This window comes from Tachysurus fulvidraco, chromosome 9, assembly GCF_022655615.1.
Source record: "Tachysurus fulvidraco isolate hzauxx_2018 chromosome 9, HZAU_PFXX_2.0, whole genome shotgun sequence".
Lineage (NCBI taxonomy): Eukaryota > Metazoa > Chordata > Actinopteri > Siluriformes > Bagridae > Tachysurus > Tachysurus fulvidraco.
Genome location: NC_062526.1, coordinates 20,855,048 through 20,875,023, shown reverse-complemented (window position 1 = coordinate 20,875,023; position 19,976 = coordinate 20,855,048). Strand labels below are relative to the sequence as shown.

The 19,976-nt window shown below is 41.0% G+C and overlaps 2 protein-coding genes across 5 annotated transcripts; one reads left to right on the top strand and one right to left on the bottom strand.

Annotated features, from left to right (window-relative positions):
- Window positions 1-473: 473 nt before the first annotated feature.
- On the top strand, window positions 474-8,740 carry cep57l1 (centrosomal protein 57, like 1). 4 transcript variants are annotated; one of them, XM_047818217.1, is made up of 12 exons: window positions 669-901; window positions 1,214-1,367; window positions 1,722-1,898; window positions 2,364-2,491; window positions 2,788-2,886; window positions 3,284-3,361; window positions 3,470-3,562; window positions 3,698-3,763; window positions 3,850-4,079; window positions 4,259-4,403; window positions 4,919-5,178; window positions 8,447-8,740. In XM_047818217.1, exons 1-11 carry the CDS (start codon window positions 881-883, stop codon window positions 5,141-5,143), a joined length of 1,416 nt encoding a protein of 471 aa, XP_047674173.1. In that variant the 5' UTR covers window positions 669-880; the 3' UTR covers window positions 5,144-5,178; window positions 8,447-8,740. The 4 variants fall into 4 exon arrangements, with proteins under 4 accessions (XP_047674175.1, XP_047674174.1, XP_047674173.1 ...); XM_047818219.1 differs by lacking the exons at window positions 669-901; window positions 8,447-8,740 and adding an exon at window positions 474-639 and having other exon boundaries at window positions 4,919-5,384; XM_047818218.1 differs by lacking the exon at window positions 8,447-8,740 and having other exon boundaries at window positions 668-901; window positions 3,716-3,763; window positions 4,919-5,384.
- A 35-nt stretch (window positions 8,741-8,775) lies between these two features.
- Window positions 8,776-18,625, bottom strand: cd164 (CD164 molecule, sialomucin). The gene is made up of 6 exons (XM_027147581.2): window positions 18,462-18,625; window positions 16,462-16,542; window positions 13,366-13,431; window positions 13,068-13,196; window positions 11,650-11,691; window positions 8,776-11,537 (listed from the first exon to the last, which is right to left on the bottom strand). The coding sequence occupies exons 1-6, from the start codon at window positions 18,517-18,519 to the stop codon at window positions 11,377-11,379; spliced, it is 537 nt and encodes a 178-aa protein (XP_027003382.1). The 5' UTR covers window positions 18,520-18,625; the 3' UTR covers window positions 8,776-11,376.
- Window positions 18,626-19,976: the final 1,351 nt, after the last annotated feature.

Sequence of the window (19,976 nt, the reverse complement as noted above, 5' to 3'; positions counted from 1 at the left end):
AATTGCCCAGCCCTAGGGTGACAGGTAGGTACGCAAGAGGGTAGATTTATGCTGTATCACGCAAGCTCATGTTTAACTAAAGATTTGAATCATTCTTGTAATAAAATAAAACTCGCTTTATGAAGACTATGCTGTGATGTTTAACACACACACACGCGCATACATGCAATTCACGAGTCACAATGATAAATTTCATGAGCCGAAAGAGTCGGCCGGTAAATGCTAAGCTGAGTCAAATGATCTGATTCACAGAAAGGATTCTGAATTCTTATTAGACAAACGATTCACAATGATATATTCCATCATGACATTCCATGAGCCAAAGGAGTCAGCTGTAACTGCTGAGCTGAGTCAAATAATCTGACACAGAAAGGATTCGGAATTCTTATTAGACACACGAGTCACAATTATAAATTTCATGAGCCGAAAGAGTCGGCCCGTAAATGCTAAGCTAAGACAAATGATCTGACTCACAGAAAGGATTCAGAATTCTTATTAGACACACGATTCACAATGATACATTTCATGAGCCAAAGGAGTCTGTTGTAACGGCTGAGCCGAGTCAAACGATCTGACTCACAGAAAAGCGGAAAGAGGAACTGCTTATAGCGCGGCAGGGGAAGAGGGAAATTTAAACCTGTAGGTATTACCAGTGTCAAAACCAGCTGTGAGCGGGACGATCCCAAATAGTCCACTGCTTCCTGTACACGTACACTACACAGCCCCGATAAGCCATTATGTCTGACCCTATCTAGTGCACTTGTATCATAGATCCGACGCCATTCGTAATTCAGCAGATGTAATTGCTACGGAAGTAGGACGTCTCAACCGGAGTACACTGCAGTGTAATGTAGCTGATACACGGCGCAAATAATCGCTAATGGACCGTTTACGAGATTCGGTAAATAGCAACGACAAGTGTTTTTGAATTTAAACTGCAACGCTTGTGATAGGTCACGTTTAGACTTAGCCGAACGTATAGATTGTTACCGAACGTAGCATTATGCTAACGGAGCATTATGCTATGCTATGCTAAAAATATTCCGATGTATGATAACTGAAATTTAGCATAACAAGCTATTGTACCGCCTTCTTCGCATATTTACTGGCTAGATACATAACCAAATGAGTGCTTAATAGCCGTTGAAAGTAAAAATATTTTATTAAAACAAATTGTACAGTGTCTTATTTTTCCCTCCTCCCTCTGTTTCAGTCCTTGTGTCTGGACTCTCCTTCTAAACACAGTTATATTGGAAGCTTTTACGCTCCTCCGGACAGGATGGCCCATCATGACCAGGACAAGTCTAATAGGAACCTGATCAGAAGCAGCAGATCATCTCACACAACACCTGACACAGGGAGCAGAGGTGAAAATAACCTGATAGGAACCAATGTGATGTGTACAAACATGTAACTTATAGGTTATAGCTTTGTGTGTGTGTTCTTTTGTGTACTTGTTCTCTTCCTCTTTTTTTTGATTTCCTGCCTGTGTGATTAGAAACACTGCAAGACCCGAAGAATGAATCATCTGAAATGTTTCATATTCCTGTCTGTTTTTCTATATTTACATTTATCTTCAGCCACCTATCCATCCATCCATCCATCCATCCATCCATCCATCGTGTTCTTCAGTCCAATGTTGCTGCTATTAAAAAATAGAAGGTGTCATCTTTATTTCTTATATCTGTTAATAACTGGCTTGTGTGTGTGTGTGAGAACAGCAGTGATCGCAGCCCTGAAGTCTCTGCAGGAGAAAATGAGGAGGCTGGAGCTGGAGCGTCTGCAGGCAGAGAAGAACGTAGAGCGGTTTGCTCAGGCCGCTCGCCAGTGCACCGACTCCGGAAACCAAACCAGCCATCAGTTACGGAGCAGAGATGGAGAATCCTCAAAGAGGAAAGGTAATTTATTATATATCCATCTGTCCATATATTCATGCTCTCCATTCATTCAAACTTTCATATTCATCCACCCATACATACTTGCTCTCTACCAACCATTCACCCAACCTTCCATCTGTCCATTTATCAATGCTCTCCATCCATTTATCTATCCATCCATGCTCAATATCAATCAGACCATATTCATGCTCTTCATTCATTCAATTATCCATCCAAACTTTCTTTCCATCCATTCATCAGTGTATCCATGCTATCCATCATCCGTCAATGTATCCATGCTCTTCATCCATTTATCATCCATGCCCTCCACCCATTTTCTCCACTTATCCATCCATTCCCTTTTAAGAAATTAATTGTATATATTAGACGTGATATATTATTGTATTATATTGTATCATTTTATATGATCCAGCCCCTTTTCACAGTTCTTCTTCTCTCACACACTTTCTTTCTGGGGTCACACAGAGCTGGTGTCTCAGTTGCACTCGGCAGAAGCTCGGTGCTCTCTGCTGGAAAAACAACTGGAGTACATGAGGAAGTTAGTGGAGAGCGCACAGAGAGAGAAAACCTCTCCGGTGGATAGAGACAGAGAGGTGACGTGATGAAACAAACACACTACATGACATGAACACTCTAAAACACTCACAGGTCCAGAAATAACACTTTGGAGTAATGGAAAGTAAGCTTTAAAAAAAAAACTGTCAGATTCACTAAAATGAGTCATTATGTGATTTTGGGACTAAAGCTGCTAGGTAGGAATAAATAAAGCTTGAACTTGCTGGCCAAAAATTTGTATTTAGGGCCTTTATCATATCTAGGCAGTACACTATGGTCTATCTGAGGCCCTAATTGTTTATAATGCAGTGTGTTAATCTTTTTTTCTCCTTAGGAAAAGAAGAGCAAACCCACAGAGCCACAGATCCAGGCTCAGTTGCAGAAACTGGAGGAGGAGTGTATTAAACTTACCAACACACAGTCTGAGGCAGAGGTAAGAGCTTTATCTGTCACATACAGACACACACACACACACACACAGAGGCTGAATTTATACATGCAAGCCGGCCACCTCACATCTCCTGAAGTCCTTTGGCACAACACACTGAATATCTGTTACTAATCACATTAAAACATCACGTCTCAAATACAACACTTACCGTTATTGAGCACTAACACTAACAGGTTTTCCTCTTACAAATACTGTCTTCTCCATCTTCTAGATTAGTTAATATTTACAAAGTGCAAATACAAAAGTGTGGGAGATAAATCAGTTAGTAATCTGGGTTGAGTTATCTGAAATGTGTCATCTGGAGGGAACAGGAATACATTTTTGTAGAGATTTTCTGTCACTTCATTTATAAGCATTCCTGCTCACATGTTTCCTCAAGAGGAAGATTAAACTCCTGGAACGGAGGTTACTCGAAGAGGAACACGAGCGCAAACTGGTGCAGGAGAAAGCTGAGGAGGTACACAAACCTCATCATCATCGTTTTTTTTTTTTTTTTTAAACGATGGGAATTGGGGAGGAAATCAATACTTGCTGTTGTTGTAAAACAGATTCTTTATGAATTCAGTTACAGAGAGAGCTGGAGACCAACCTGCTCTTTTCAGCAGCTGAGGTGAAACCAAAGAAGAAGAAGAAGACCAAAGAGAAGACCACGAATAAGGTAAGGACCGTTATGTATTTATTGAAGTACAACACACTCACCATTAGATGGCGCTGTATTCCACAGTGCTCTGTGATTTAACAAAGTCACACATCCAGATTTGTTCTAACGCTTAGACGACAATCGTGATTCTAGAAATCTGTTAATCCCGAGGTTCCTCAACGCGTGACGGCCAAGAGAATGCCGTTCGTCGCTGGAACAGTGAGTGTCCATTCTCCAAGACATTTGCAATATGAAGATTCCACGAGATTGGCATTCTAAATTTCTGCTTTATCTCTTTGTGCCAGTCAACAAGCCCTAGTTACTCAGTTAATGCCAATGTTCAGGCCGTGCTGCATCTTCTGAAGACCAGACAACCTCGTGTGTGTGAGAGGACACAGAGTCTGAACAGCGCTGAGCCGAAAAGACGCAGTGGCTCTCAACGAGGCTCCGAATCCCAAAGTGACGGAGCTGCAGCTATGGGCAGCCTTTCAGACCTGCTGCTCGCTCTACAGGACGAACTAGGCCACATGAGCTTGTGGGTAACTGGAGTGAAGGATCATGATTGCGTTCTCTTGGTAGTTAATAGCCCGTTAAATACAACATGACATTATGTCAGCTTAAGCAAAATGATCCAAGTTGTGTGTGTATGTGTGTGTGTTTATGCACAAGCACTTGCTTAGTACCGTTGTGTAAATCAGCACCTGTGTGTTGCAGTGAACATCAGGAGCTGGTCAGGCAGATAGACGAGACAAATAAACGCGAGCTGAGGGAGGATCTGGAGAGAGAGCTGGACTGCTTAGTCAGGAGGATGGAGGAGAAAGCGGCTCAGATCACCAAGCTACGCAAACACCAGCAAACCGTAGGAGCCTTTCTGTCCCTGTCCATAATCCATATCTGTGTGATCATATGAGGAAGTTTCCTGAACTATTAGACCAGGACAATTCTAGACTAATCCCACACTTGGAACGTTCAGACATATAACAAAAGTCTTGATAAACTAGTGTGTATATTTATAGACCTGTGTGTGGGTCATGGAAACTGATTTCCTAAAACAGTAAAGCGGGACAGCTGATCACATGATCAGTGGACGATTTGTCTCAGTGTGACTGGGTTAGCAAAAGAAATGCTTAATTGCTAAAATGACACTTTTCAGAAAGGGAAATCTCTGAAGGTCATCAGGAAACACCTGAATTAATTATTGTTATTATTATTATTATTATTACACCATTTGGCAATTCTGCATTAATATACTCACCTGATATCATATCATTACATCAATTCAGCATCACAATGACATTGCTCTAACTAGCTCATTATTAGTGTTTGAACTTTAAGCACTGATTTTTATTTATTTATCATTTTTATCATGTCCAGGTCCAAAAGCTGGCCCAGTGCAGCCCCAAGCCAAATCCCAAGCCAAGACGCACCGCCAGCGCTGACAGAGTCCAGGTAGCACCATCCTCCTCCTCCGTAGTTAAACCCTCACCTTCCAGACCACAGCGGCATCAAAAGGCCAGCGTCGATCGTCTACAGCTCCTCAGAGACGCCCAGAAGTTTCAGTCGAGTCTCCGTCAACAAGACATCAGCTGGGAGACATAAAGCCTTACTGTCCTTCTCAGCCTTGAGGACAGAAGGTGAGGAAGAACGCTGTGCTATACCTGAAGTGTGTGGGTGTGTGTGTTGGGATGTAATTGCTGACTTTGATGTAGAATTTTACTGAATATTTTCTGTGTGTCCGTGTTTTTTACTTTCATCCTTTTTTTTGTATTAGACACATTTTGCTCTGTATGAATATTTATAACATTTTAATAAAATACCGTCATGGACATTTTCACTTTTACAGAGTTGTGTGACTTGCTATCTTCGTCTGAACCCGGGGCATCTGTAGACACTTTACCAACATAAAATGATGTATGAATATTTCTCCCCCATGTTTGGCCTGATCTCAGGCTGGATGTCTTGTCTTAGCTTTTACCTGGTTACGTCACCTTGGTAACAGGACGGCTAACCTGCTCACGGGCTTAACTGTATGCGATGCAGGTGCTCGGGCTAATAAGTCTCGTACAAATAAGTCTCGTACAAGGTTAATAAGTCCAGCCGTTCTTGGATTTAGGTGTGTGGATGATGATGATGATGATGGATGAACCTACTGTGTGTACTGTGCTCTCATTGTGCTATGATTGGTGGAGCCCTACATCCTTCACCACACAGCTGCCAGAAAATCATAATAATAATGTTTATAACACAGAAATGTGAAGAAGAAAAGGTTCAATGTAATCATCTTTCCAAATTATTCCAATTCACAGTGCGGTAGAAAAAGCATGTGATTCTTCCTACAAAAGACAAACTGGACAAACAAATCAAGGGCTATTAACTCTCACAGTTAGGAGAAATACGAGTCTATGGTCGCTTTACTCTTTCTCACACAATCACACACACAATGTTCAGTCAGCAATAACAATCATAACCAGACCATGGACCACTTTTTTGGATCTGACAGGTGTGTGTGTGTGTGAGTGAGCCAGACAGAAGGAACAGCTGCTCTGTCGCCATACAGCTGTTGTATGTATTCCTATCTTAGGGAAAAAACCCACAGAGTCCAGGAACTTTAATAGCAGGACACAAAAAAGATGAGCCGCTCGCTACAGCGTCTTCAGCTCTAAATAACTACATTTAAATATAAATCACTCTCAGAGGCAGCACTGGTTGTGTGTAAGTTGTACTTATCTAACCAGTATGACACGACTGCGGCGGCTGAGGGGAGGAAGGATCGAACCGAGGCCGACATATAAAGTGCGTGAGAAGAGCGCGAAGTGTTACATATTTGCAGCCAAACGCAAGGAGAGAAAGTTGTCTCTGTAAGTCACCGTTATTGGATTAAGTCATGCTTCACACTAATTTCACACTAATTTCCTGTATCAGGATACAAGGAGGTGCTCGTCTTTTGTTTGTGAAGGATTTGACCTCGATGTGATCTGGTACCTCTTTGCAGTTCAACTACTTTGATATTTTACCAACAGAAATGCCCTTGACTTTGAGACATGTAGTTACGGTCTCCTCGCCGTCCTCTTTTTCGCTCTTCCCATCGTCATAGATACTGTAAAGTATCTAATCTCATCACCTAAACTTGGTTTTTCAGCGTCTCCCTCTGCCGCAGATACACCGACGTACCCTAGGCAGGAACCGAGTGCACCAGGCAACGTTTATCATCATATCCGCATGTGGTAGCCTAGTGGTTAAGGTGTTCGACTACCAATCGGAAGGTTGTGAGTTTGATCCCAGGTCCACCAAGCTGCCACTGTTGGGCCCCAGAGCAAGGCCCTTAAATGTATCATCAGAAAGTCTACAGAGCCAGCAAGCCAATGTTCTAGAGTCATAGACATAAGTCACAGGTCACATGAGTACATTCTCCAGATCACTGAGCAACTGTTTGTGTACTTTGTACCTTCATAAAAAGTCAATAAACATCTTTATCTCCTCCAATAAATATCACTCTTCACCCATTCTGTACCTACCTCCAGTGTGAAGCGTCACTTCTGGGCATTTGTGCTGCAGTGACATGTCTTCTGATGTTTACTAGACAAGTTTCTAGTTACAGTGACCAAGATACACATCAAGACGTCCAGCAATTCTTAATCAGTGTGGTGACATGTTTCATCCCCTCGTGATGACTATCATATACGAAAGGTTCAGAAAAAAAAAAAGGAATCCAGGGGTCTTCACCAGCCCATCACAGTCATATGGAGTAAGACTATGGTTCCTCTCTACTCCTTTCTTCTTAGAAGCTTTCCACTAGATGTTGGATTGTGGCTGTGTGGATTTGTGAGAATCAGCTACAAGAACATTAGTGAGATCAGACTCTGATGTTGGGATGTTGATGAGACTCCAGTTCCAGTTCATCCCAAAGGTGACCAGTGGGGTTGAGTCAGAGTCAGGACACTTGAGTTCTTCACATCAACCTTCACCTCCACACTGTGTCACCATGGAGATCCTATATAACTGTGGTTGTGATAACAGAGGATGACCAGAGGACCTTGGTCAAGGCCAAGGTCAAGGTCACAAGATGACAACTTCAGAATTATCCCAAGGTTAAAGCCAAGTACAGAACATGCAAACGGGAACACAAGCCTAGTTACTAGAGCAAAACAAATGTGTACAAATGTGTGTCCACACCACAGTATTGCATGTTGGATTTTGCGGCGCATGTTTGAGTAACTGTGTACGCCACCCACACATCCTGTAACAGCACCGATTAACTTCTGCTTGATCGTCAAGAATTAAAGTCATATCCTGTTAAGGATACAAAAAGGCGTGAACGCTGAGTTTAGACCTCAGGAACACCACATGATGAGTCACAGTGCATCAGGGAATAAGGAAACAAAGGTGTGTGAGGGAGGAGAAGACAGGAGTTTACCGTGCCGGTTAGGAGGCTGTGCTTAAAAGATAAATTATATTCATCATCAAAACTCACTCAGTAGTCAATGATTAATTCTGCACACACATGAGAAATAAAACCTGGATGAGCTTCACGTCATACACGGGCAAGCGTGTGAGCGAGAGAGAGATAAATATAGAACGAAACGTCTCGCGGTGAACCGAGACCGAAGGCCGTTCACTGATATCTGAAGTGTAGAAGGGGGTTTTCTTCCCTGACATGATTTTTCCCTTAACAGATTCACACATTTTATTTAAATAAATAACAATTTATGCTTGTTAGAACCTCATGACTTCAGTAAGGGAAACAGGCTTAGAAAGAACATCAACCATTTTAATAACTGTTTTGTTGGGGGGGGAAGATTAAACTGCCTATTAAACGTCACTCATTTTGTAGGAATGGGTTATTTGTGTATGTGGGATGAAATACATGCTTATTCTAATGACTATTTTTTTATTTTTTTGCAGCTCCTGTTTTCTTGTCGTTAGACCCACACGATTTAAAAAAGCCGCTCAGAATTTCCCAGCATCAGGAACCGCTAAACTTTTGCCAGGTAAACAACTGGAAAGTAGGGCAGTAGTATGACTGTTGTTTTGGTGTGTGGGTGCTTTAATTGCCCGGTGTGTTTTCCTCTGTATGGTTGCTCCAAGTGATATCTAACGATACCAAACGGTCGCCTGTTGCTGTTTTATAGAATTGAAACCAGGATATGTTTATAACTTTTAGAAGTGTTTGGAGAAAGTAAAAAAATAAAATAAAATAAAATAAAATAAAAACCACACACACAAAGCTTGGATTTGTCGTTTTACATTCCGCAGTTTTTAATTAATTATTGATTTCTTTTAACATCTTCAAACTTATTGAGCATCTTCAAACCTAATTGGCACTGCAAAAAGAAAAACAAATTATAATAATACAAAGCTGAAAACATTTTAAGGCAGACCTCTTGGCAACGTAAAGCAACAGCGTGTGGAGGTGCAGGCGTGTGTTTTGCTCTCTCACGACTACACGAGGACCAAAGGTCGTCTGTGTTGTGAACACACACTCGTTCTGAACACAACCTGGAAAAGTGGAGAGAAGGAAACGAGCGCTGGGATTTAATGCAAATCAGCAAGAGAGAAAGAGCGCGAGGGCGACAGAGTTCTGCTCGGCTCTCCGTTTTTTCTCCACAGAATTAACATTCAAAGTTCGTTTTCATCCCAGACTTAGAATGAACGAGTTTTAAAGACTTCATTTTGAAACTATCTACATCAGTAAGGCACTTCGTTTACAAGAGGTGCGACGAGAAAGAAGTGATTAGAGTTCAGGAGGAAAACAACAAAAAATAAAAGTGGGTTCGTTTTGTCAAGGCTGTTTCCATGGAGATAACAGTGCTCATGTTTCAGCGTGGGTCTAATCCCAACACTGTGGAGCTCCGAGTATGACTGCGAGGATACGAGATGAGCGAGAAAGAAAGAAGGGGGTAGCTCTTGATCTGAAAATTGAGTAGCATCTATTATGTTAAAGAAAAAAAGAAAAAAAAACTTCAATGCTGGATAACCATGACACAACTTGCCTTCAGTTGTTCTTCCCAGCAAGCCTCGCTACATAAAAACTAAAAGTAAAATATACTCAGAGCAAACCGGTGAGCGCTGAATTTTGTATTAGCGTTTAGCGTGTCTAATCCCTGTGCAAGGAAAAAAAATAAACACGCCTTCCAGAGCACGACGTCAAACCGACAGCAACGATTAAGGCTCTAATCGAAAGTCAAAGAAAAATAGTAATAAAAAAAAACAACAACAAATGATGGCACACAACCAGCTTTTTTTAAGAACCCAACCTGACAGAATGACAAGTTGTTTATCACAACAGACGGCACCACCTGATCAGCCGCGGGATCATAAGATACTTCCTCTTCTCCATAAACAGTGCATCAAACTCAACACACAGCAACATGCTCACATGTATTTTGGCAGATCGAAAAAGAACAAGAATCTCCATAATAATCTCATATCTTGTTACTAGGTGATGAAAAAAAATGGCTTCCTTAAGTACTTCTCAGAGACTGGACAAAAACAGGATGTGAATGATTTCTGACCTCTGACCTGAAATCACAGATACATTTGGCAAAATCAGCAAAAAAGAGCATGAAAGAAAAGCATTTAATGATTTTTTTTTCTAAAGTACCGTAGGATTTTCACAACAGAACCATCCTTTTGATTCTTCAGTTTAACTCTGACCTCTCAAACATCGAAGTTTGCTCCCTTCCAGGTGAAAGGCCTGGAAAAGCGTAGCAGAAAAGCGTAAGGCAGAGAGGCTCGAAAGCCAGAGTCATGAAACCCTGACGCAGACTTGAGCTAATGCTAATTAACCCTTAATTAATATATTCTTAATAATATAGCAAACAGTCCAGCTGGCAGCCTCAATCAACCTCACTGATAATATAGAGAGCGTGCGCACACACACACACGCACACAGACCCCGCTCCAGCAGGAAGTGGCAAACCAGAGTCTAAACTTTTACACATTTAAGGCTCAAAAGAAGAAGGAGGCAAAAAGCAACTCACACCATCCACTGTCTCAAACCCTCTTGAAAAAAACAAACAACGAAGAAAACAAAACACTTTCAGGTTTACAATACACTTCATTATTACCGAATTTAGCACTGGATTTTGGCTAGTGGCTTTAAGATCACTAATCCTGGTTGTTTAACGGACTGAGGATTTATTATTGCGAACAGACAGATCATGCCATGTGGCTTGGCTGAAAATGATGAAAAGTCTAACAACAACAAAAGCAACAAAAAAAACTTCACTAAATGTGATTATTTTAAAGCAAAGCTTCAAGCAAAAAAAAAAACAAAAAACAAAAAAACAACTGAAAGCATTCGAAACATTTTGACACATGTCTAAGGCTTCGGGGTAAGAACTAGGATCGTATTTGCCCCACCACGAAGTATTTGCCCCACCCCCCCTTTCTCATGATTTGTCATGAACAAAGTGTGGATAAAACAAACAACCCAACCAACCAACCAATCAGTGTGGCTTCATGACAACCCGTGTGTGTCTAAGCAGCTCAGATTACGCTACGTTGTAAGGAAGTGGGGACCTGTAATGTTTAACCCCCACCTTGTAAAGCAGTGGCATTGAAAACGAGAACAAAATGGAACTGTGAGCGGTGGAGCGATTATTTTTAAAGGAGAAGGCTGATAAAGGAGAAGTGTTAAAAATGGACAGAAGCTGTGAATAAGGAAACTAATATAGACAAGGGAATGGGAAAAGTGACAATGCCACTGCTTCACGGTGTGTGTGTGTGTGTGTGTGTGTGTATGTGTGTGTGTGTACATGATGTGCAATGTGGTGCTTCTAAAGGCTTTTTTCTTTTCTGTTCTTTTTGTTTGGTTCTTTCTTTTCTTTTCTTTACAGAGTGTGGTAATTGCGGTCCTTGGACTTGCAAAACTTGTAGAGGAAGAAGACGACAGCTTGCAGGCCGAGCACGAGGACGATCCCGCCGATGAAACTGGCGGCGTCGAACGTAGATTTCTTCGAAGGGGTCGGAGGCAGCGCTGTTGTAGTGGCATCTGTAGAGGGGAAAAAAAAAAGTCGGATTTCATTGGTGTGCCTTGTACGATAAAAGAAAACAAGATGTCCTGATTCCTGGGACACGTGTAAGCTTATGGATTGAACACTTACTTGACGTGGTGGTACTCGCAGTGGAAGAGGTGACTGGTGCAGCTAGCATAAATAAAAAAAAATAAATGTCAGATTATCATACATTACACATTACAACACTGTCTCTATCCAGTCTGGAAGATTCCAGAAATGATTTTGATTGGCAAGCTGTTAGAATTAGGAGTTTGCTGCAAGTCTAGATTTTATTCTTCTTCCTCATTATACCAAGAAAATCCAAGCAACTCGAAATCAAGACCTTCCTCCTTTGGAGCAAGACTTCCAAAAAAAGATACCATACCATCTGGAAATATTTCAGGATCACAGAAACACTGCACTGTTCAGCTAAGATGCAAGAATGAACCATCAGGAATGAGAAGATATTAGAAGAAATGAAAACGAAGCATGAGGCTGGAAGCATCATATGGGTTTTTGTGTGTGTGTGTGTGTGTGTGTGTGTGTGTGTGTGTGTGTGTGTGTGTGTGTGTGTGTGAGACCCAGACTCAGAATTCGTTCTCTACATTTAACCCATCCAAAGTGCACACACACAGCAGTGAACACACAGCAGTGAACACACACACACACACACACACACACACACACACACACACACACAGCAGTGAACACACACCCAGAGCAGTGGGCAGCCATTTATGCTGCGGTGAGACTTGAACCCACAACCTTAGGATTACGAGTCAGACTCTCTAACCATTAAGCCATGACTTGCCCCAAAATATCAAGAAATATAGAACCTCAAGACATTAGCCATGATCTTAAAACAGTCGCAAATGTATCTTCTAGCACAGCAGTTCCCAAACTAGGGCGGTCGGGAGATGGTTTCCAGAAACTTTATTTTTTTTTTATGTTAAAAAAGGTTGTAATGATGTCCCTTTTGGATCACTTTCATAAGTATTTCCCTGAAGGAGACGCTCCCGGCCAATATGACTGGATAAGGTCACCAATCAATGTAACCACAGCAAATCATCTGGCGTCAGATACGGAAGATGCGCTGTCGTTAGCAGTCTAATACTGGGGGTCGCGGTCTGAAAAGTTTGTTAACCCCTGTTCTAGCACGAGGATGATCGTAAGCAAACCTTTGGTTTGGAACTTTGATTAACGAAACAGAATGAAAGCGTTAGAGCGGCCATCACAAAAGCCCTGACCTGAACCCTGTAGAGAATTTGTGGACTGGTTTGAAAACACATGCGAGAATAAGGAGACATCAATCAGACATCTACCACAATGAAAACTCAGTAATTGTGTGAAACGATTCTCTATTCTGAAGAGATAAAACTAACATTCTAGCCTTGGAAGAACACATTATGTTTCCACATAACACCATCTGTGGAGTGAAGCATGGTGATGGTAGCATCATGTCTGCCAGCAATGAAAAACAAAATTTGTATAACTCTTATCAAGAAAGTGTGTGAGTAGAACATTACATGTAGAATTGGTGGCAGTGGTCTCGGGGGTTGTTGAGTTGGTGGCATTGGTCGTTGCAGTGGCACTGGTGGGCGTTGCAGTGGCGTTGGTGGTCATAGTGGTGCTCGGAGATACAGTGGTTGTTTCAACTAAAAGAAAAAAAAAAAAAAACATTACGTAAGAGCATTAGTTCTGTCCGGAACCAAAATCTGATGGAAATACTGGCAACTAAAAGCTACAAGTGAATTGTACGACAATTTTACCATATTTTAGATAGGTACCTTTAATGGTTATTCTGGATAATAGGAAAATACTTACTTGCACAAGAAGAGTTGGTGCAGTTGCTATCAGACATTGTAGCGTTATAACAGGTAGCATTTTTATCTAAAAAAAAAAAAAGAAATTACAATTAAAATTTAGATTAGAATACTGTACTGGGGTTGACAGTTGACACCCATTTCTCGATAACATTTATTTATATATTTTGCATATCAGCCCGTCCCAAAGCACCTTATTCCTCTTGACCGATACGTTTCCAACAACGTGCTTAAAATAAATAAATAAATAAATAAATAAGTAAATAAGTAAATAAATAAATCTGTTCCTAGATCTGAAAAAATGGAGGTCTGTTATAGAACATATCTAAGTAACATGCATTATGAGGCTGTCAAAAGAAGTCCAGGACCAAGCTCTACAAAGGTGTCAATCAGAATTTGGCTATTATCTTTTTAAACATCCCCATTAAACACTAATAATGATTTATTAGTGTTTAATGGGGATGTTTTAAAAGATAATAGCATGTATAGGGGATTAGTCAGAAGCAACCAATATGGCCAATGAGAACTGGGGAGATCCGTTGCTCAGATGGGAGAAGTACTGTAGCATTACAGTTTTCTCCTCAGTGGAGCTACAAACCCTGTTCCAGCATGACAATGTCCCTGTGCACAAAGCAGCTCAATGAAGAAATGGTGTGGAGATTGTGAAAGTTGGAGTGAAGAACCCAAGTGTCCCGCACAGAGTACTAAATCTGACTAAACCCCACTGAACAGTTGTATAAAATGAGAATGTAAATGTAAATATCTATGCAAGCCCTGGGCTTTAGCTCCAAACAGAAATGCAATGTGGGATTACTGCAAATCCTTTTCAGTGCTTATACGATATGCATTATTTTAGAGCATGTAGGGGGAAAAAGGTCTCAAATCTACAAAATCTTTAGGTTTCCTTTTGTGCATGAGAGAGAGAGAGAGAGAGAGAATCTGAACATGATGGACAGATACTGGGAGCTGTATAGGAAGAGGCCTGAAATATTAATGTCACATGCCTTTGTAAAAGGTAGCACGTGGGCGCGCGCACATACACACATACGTATACATACACACACACACACACACACACACACACACACACACACACACACACACACACACACACACACACACACACACACACACACACACACACACACACACAATCACTCTCTCTGGCATTCCATATCCCGATGATGTCACCCAGCACATGAGACAGTACATAGCATCAACTAGCTACCATTTTTAACATATTACAGTGAAATAACTCTCAGGAACTTCCACTTCTTGTTTTTTATAACCGCTTGCACATTCGCCACCGATCAGGAGGCAACGTTTTGTCAGTGCATGTCTATAGAAGCGTTTCATTATGCACCTGTGCACTTTGTGACATGAAACCAAGCAGAATTCTATAGTCTCGAGTCAGGTTTCAACAGCTCTAACACACTGGTTATATCTTTTTCTGGATGTGAAGGAACATGCTAAGGCTTGGTCCTCTCTAACCGATATGAAATGGGTCAGCAAGAATTTCTGGCTTGGGTTTTGTTCACTTTTTCCCCTTTTCTGAGTCATTGGTGTTTTGGCTACAGAGGAGTCTTTTTACCACAGGTTTTGGCTCAGTGACCAAAAACTTTTTTTTTTCTGACCTCTCTGTTTTACTTCCAGACCCTGTCGTTGGCCACGTAGCTTTCGTGTAAAAGCTTTTGATTAATAATTAATACTGTTGTGGTTAACCTTTCCCAGATGTCGGTTTAGGTCACACTGCAAGTACAGTTAAATAAAATAAAAAAAAAGGACAAAGATCTATAAATACGTAGAAGTAGCCTATACTTTGTCATCAGTCAGGACTCGGCTGCAGACCTACCCAGTCCTGTTAGACTGCTTCACTCCACCCCATACCGCTTCTAAAAGCCTCTTTCAAAGACAATGAAACACACTGTAGGTGTGCAAATGGCTTCCTGCTGTTCTGACTCGAAGGACAAAGTCTGTTTGCACTGCTTTGTATCAGTCAAAAATAGATTTTAAAAAAGGGGGCATGCTCATACTGAAGAACAACTCGTACAGGCAGAGGAGGAGATCTGACAATTATTCATTTCTGTTTCCAGTGGTCTGACAAGAGGAAACAGGACCTTTTCTTGTCAGGACTGAGGCAAAAACAGTGGAAAAACTGCAACTACGCATAAAAAAAGCACAATAGTATCAACAGCTTCCTATACCAAACTAAAAACCAGCCATTACCTTGAAGATATAATCAAGCAACAAGATGAAGTTCTGTTGATGTCATGTTTATCTATGTTTACCGAAAGTGCCTATGCATGTCGAATTGTGCTAGATCATCCGACTAACTTAGCTCTCTTGCTGACAGCCTGTATCAGGTGGTGGATCAGAACCCATTTTTAATAAGGAACAAATATTTCATGAATAAATGTTCACTAGCGTGTCCTGACACTGAAGAACCTTGAGCAAGAAACCCTCGCGACAAAAACTACATGCCGAGCCAAAAAAACATTCCGCTCCTATTTATTTACATCATCCAATTATCTCGTCAATCAGCTACAATACGTTTTATAAGAAACACAGTGACCTGAATAACACTGTAGGGTTTGGAAGAAAAAGGGCGTTAAGATTGGTGTAATCTCCAAGCCTTAATAGTCAGTTGTAAAATCAACACTTAGCTAGAAGGAGAGTATTTGGGTCAAGAGTCGTAATAAAACTTTGCCCGGCATTGAAGTAGTTGGCACTGACTAAAAAAAGATGTTGAAATGACGAAAAAGACAGATTACCTATTTCTTAGTCATCTTTCTAGACTTCATAGTTGCCACAATAAGCCGGTTTGTCTCCATGTTTTTTTTCCTACCAAACTACATAATTCTATAGTATATATAGACAATGGTTTTCTCCAAATTCTTCTATCCTACAATGTTCTGTTGTCCCATTTAGTTTTATATTTTCACTCGACATAGTCCTGTGTCACAACGCGGTCCCACCATCATGAAGATTCATTTCTCTTCAACATCCAAAACTCATGTTGTGGAATGATAAGAAAAACTTCACTTCACTTATCACTTCACGTTAAGATTAAAAAAGAGACAGACACGAAGGCACTCACCTGAGCATGTCATCCACACACATTGAACTTCTCTTGTGCAATTTTCACAACTTGTCAGGCTTGTACAGTTCAGGTCTACACCTGAAAATAAAAAGAGTTAAATGATAGTCAGAGATAGTTATAAACAGGTATATAAATTGAATCAACTGCAAGAAGAGAAGCAAACTTATTGTGTATTTGGGTTACGGAAGACACTTGTGGCATAAGAGGCAAATGGAGCCAAAGGATGGTGCAGAAGTGCTGCAAAAATACAGTAGAGAGATGGACCACAAACAAAATTGGTCACAAAAGATTTTAGGATTATCCATTATCATCTCCATTACGTTAGAGGGGATTAGAAGATACCAACAGGCCAATGATAACCACTGATCCACTTCTCAGATTGGAGAAGGTTTTGGCGAAGGACAGCCTTATCCCAAGACTGGTCTTAGTCACAGTAAAAGTGGAAAAGGGTTATCAGTTCTAATGAGATACATGTCAACATTCTAACCTTGAAAGAACGCACCGTGTTTGTTAGAAACTCCACGCTAATCGCCATCCACACAGTGAAACATGGTGACGGTAGCATCCGATCATCAGCAAGGATGACAAAGCAGGGCACAAAATGATTTAGCATCATTATTTATTAATGTTTATTAACGATTATTCCGTGTCGGCTCTGTGTTTTCCAGATTCTTGGATGATTCATGTGATTTCTAAAGGACAACCCAGTGTTTCAGTCCAAGTAGAGAAACAGTTTTTAGAGTTCAATGGGTTTTTATACACAGTGGCATGAAGAAAACCGACAAGCTCTGTTTCTTCCTCGCCGTCGAGATCATCGTGAGCTGACCTTGTGCTCAAAAACATTTACTAATCTTTAAGGCTGGGCCACAAAACAGACCTTTTTGGTTGGTTTGAATGCGACATAAAAGTATTTTTAAAACAAAAAATCAAACCTTAGCTGTAATAAAAACACCAGTTAGCGTTGCTCGCTAACAGTTCAGAATACAGCAGGTTTGAAACATAATGCTGATCTGTTGAGGTAGATAAACAGAGACAATTCTATCAATCAATTCGTATTGCTGACCTACATATCCAGCATGTCAGGGCAGACACACCCTGTGACATTTCAAAGTATTACCACACATGACGCCATTTGTAACCCAAGAATTAACCCTAGATCAGGAATCTCTGGTTTAAGTCTTTATTGTTTATCCTTCATTAAATAGAAGATGTCACTTTTCCGTCCCAAACTCCTGATACACAGCTGACAGATAAACATGAAGGTTTCTGGTGACATCTTTAATGACTCGTGTTATCCACCCGAGCTAGAATGTTCCTACAGGCCAGGAGACATGTTGTAAACGATCCCTTACAGCTCGAAATGTTTGTCAGGAAAAACAAGACAGACTGGATGGTAATTTATCGGTTAAACGTCTTTAACGCACCAACAGCGTAATGTTTTCTTAGTCTTGAATAATAACAACTCGGAACAACTCCAAAATGGTAACGATTAAATGCTTGGTAAAACACACACTGATAAACGTATAAGTGGAGGGTAAAAAAAGAATTAAACTCGTTAAGGGGCAACTTCGGAGTGGCTAACGGGTTAGCTGTAAGCTAACTTTAAACCGCTGCTCTAAACAGCGGGCCGAAAGTTAGCATTAAGCTAACTGAGAAATGATTTAACAGGACATGTTTGGTGATGACAATAAGAATATATTTCAGTTTATATTGTGTAACGACAAACGTGTCGCTCTCCCTTAGAAGGTTTTGTTGTGTTTGTTTTTAGACGAACGTAACTAAGCCGTCTAACGCTAACGCCAAGCCGAATCCCAAATAGCTCCACATATGGACGTTTAGAGCACTACGTAGGGCACAAATAAACAGCGAAGTAGTACACTTATAAGAGGAGAACGGCTGCATTTAGGATACGGCCCGTTATTATGATTAAAATCTAATCCGGGTTAAAAGGCTTTAAGTGCTGATTTAGTGCTAGCTGAAATATATTTTTTGCTTACCCATAGAAGAGCCCAAAACAGACAGCACAACTGTCACGAAGAGAATTCTCCAAAACATCTTGATGTTACTTGTTTTTTTGTGTTGCTTCTTACAGAACAGGACGTGCTTTGCTCTGCTGGATGACCAGAACAATTTGTGAGACTGAAACAGAGATCACTTCCTGCTTTGCAAGTCATGTGGCAGGTTTTCCTTAATGCCACGTGTTCCCTCCCCCTTCACCAGAGCTGCTGGGGAAGCGGTTTGGACATGATTTTCTAAAAATGTTCACAAAATACATCACTGAGTGCAGATCATAATGTAGATGCCTGGAAATTCACAGGGGTTTAACCAGTTTGTGACACAGATTAAACATGTAAACGTGCTTAAACACCTTAAAAACTATGCTTATACTATATCACCATCTGCTGGAGAGTTTAGCATGGAATTAAACAAAAACAAAACAGAAAAAACACAGTGAAACATGGTGATGGAAGCGTCTGAGAATCAGCAAGGATGACAAAGCAGGGCACAAAATGATTTAGCATCGTTATTCTGTGTCGGCTCTGTGTTTTACAAATGATCTTGGGTGGTTTGTGTGATTTCTAAGGACAATGCAGTAGTTCAGTCCAACTAGAGAAATAGTTTTTAGAGTTTAAAGAGTTTTACTCCGTTCCGTCGCCGTGAGCCGACCTTGTGCTCAAAAACATTTACAAGAGAAAATGTCATTGTTTAGTTAATTGTTATTCCATGTTGGCTCTGTGTTTTCCACATGATCGGACGATTTCTGTGATTTCTAAGCACAAGCTCTGTCTCTCCACCGTCATCGTGATTGTAGTCATGAGCTGCTTCTATGCTCAAACATATTTTCTAATACTGTAGGCTGGTACACAAAGCAGACCTTTTGGTATGTTTGAATGAAAACTACAGAACAATGTGTGTCCTGCATCGTAGACCTTCTCAACATCACACATCACAGTAAAAATTTACTTACAGTGTAATACGATAAGGTATATATATAAATTTTAATGTATGCATTTAATGTATGCACCCACAGCATCACACCCGTATGTGGTAACCAAATCATTCCAGATGTATCCCCCCTCTCATTGCTGTTAGAATAACCTGCACTCCTCCACTCGTCTGTGAAGGTTCTCCACTAGATGTTGGATTGTGGCTGTAGGGATTTGTGTGGATTCATTCACCTACAAAGAGGATTAGTGAGATCAGACTCTGATGTCGGGATGTTAAGGAAACTCCAGGTTTAGTTCATCCCAAAAGTGTTCAGTGGGGTTGAGGACAGGACACTCAAATTCTTCACGCCAACCTTCAGCTCCACAACATTTCTTGGAGCTTCTTTGTACACAGGGATATTGTCATGCTGAAGCAGATTTGTAGTTCTCTCACTCACTCATTTTCTACCACTTATCCGAACTTCTCGGGTCACGGGGAGCCTGTGCCTATCTCAGGCGTCATTGGGCATCAAGGCAGGATACACCCTGGACGGAGTGCCAACCCATCGCAGGGCTCACACACAC

Coding starts and splice junctions, on each gene's coding strand:
- cd164 (XM_027147581.2), bottom strand. CDS start 18,519: ATGTTTTGGAGAATTCTCTTCGTGACAGTTGTGCTGTCTGTTTTGGGC. Junction 13,197..13,365: donor CACCAACTCTTCTTGTGCAA/GTAAGTATTTTC, acceptor TTTTTCTTTTAG/TTGAAACAACCACTGTATCT. Junction 11,538..11,649: donor TGCGAGTACCACCACGTCAA/GTAAGTGTTCAA, acceptor TCCCCTCTACAG/ATGCCACTACAACAGCGCTG.
- cep57l1 (XM_047818217.1), top strand. CDS start 881: ATGGACCGTTTACGAGATTCG. Junction 1,368..1,721: donor ACCTGACACAGGGAGCAGAG/GTGAAAATAACC, acceptor GTGTGAGAACAG/CAGTGATCGCAGCCCTGAAG. Junction 4,080..4,258: donor GAACTAGGCCACATGAGCTT/GTGGGTAACTGG, acceptor TGTGTGTTGCAG/TGAACATCAGGAGCTGGTCA.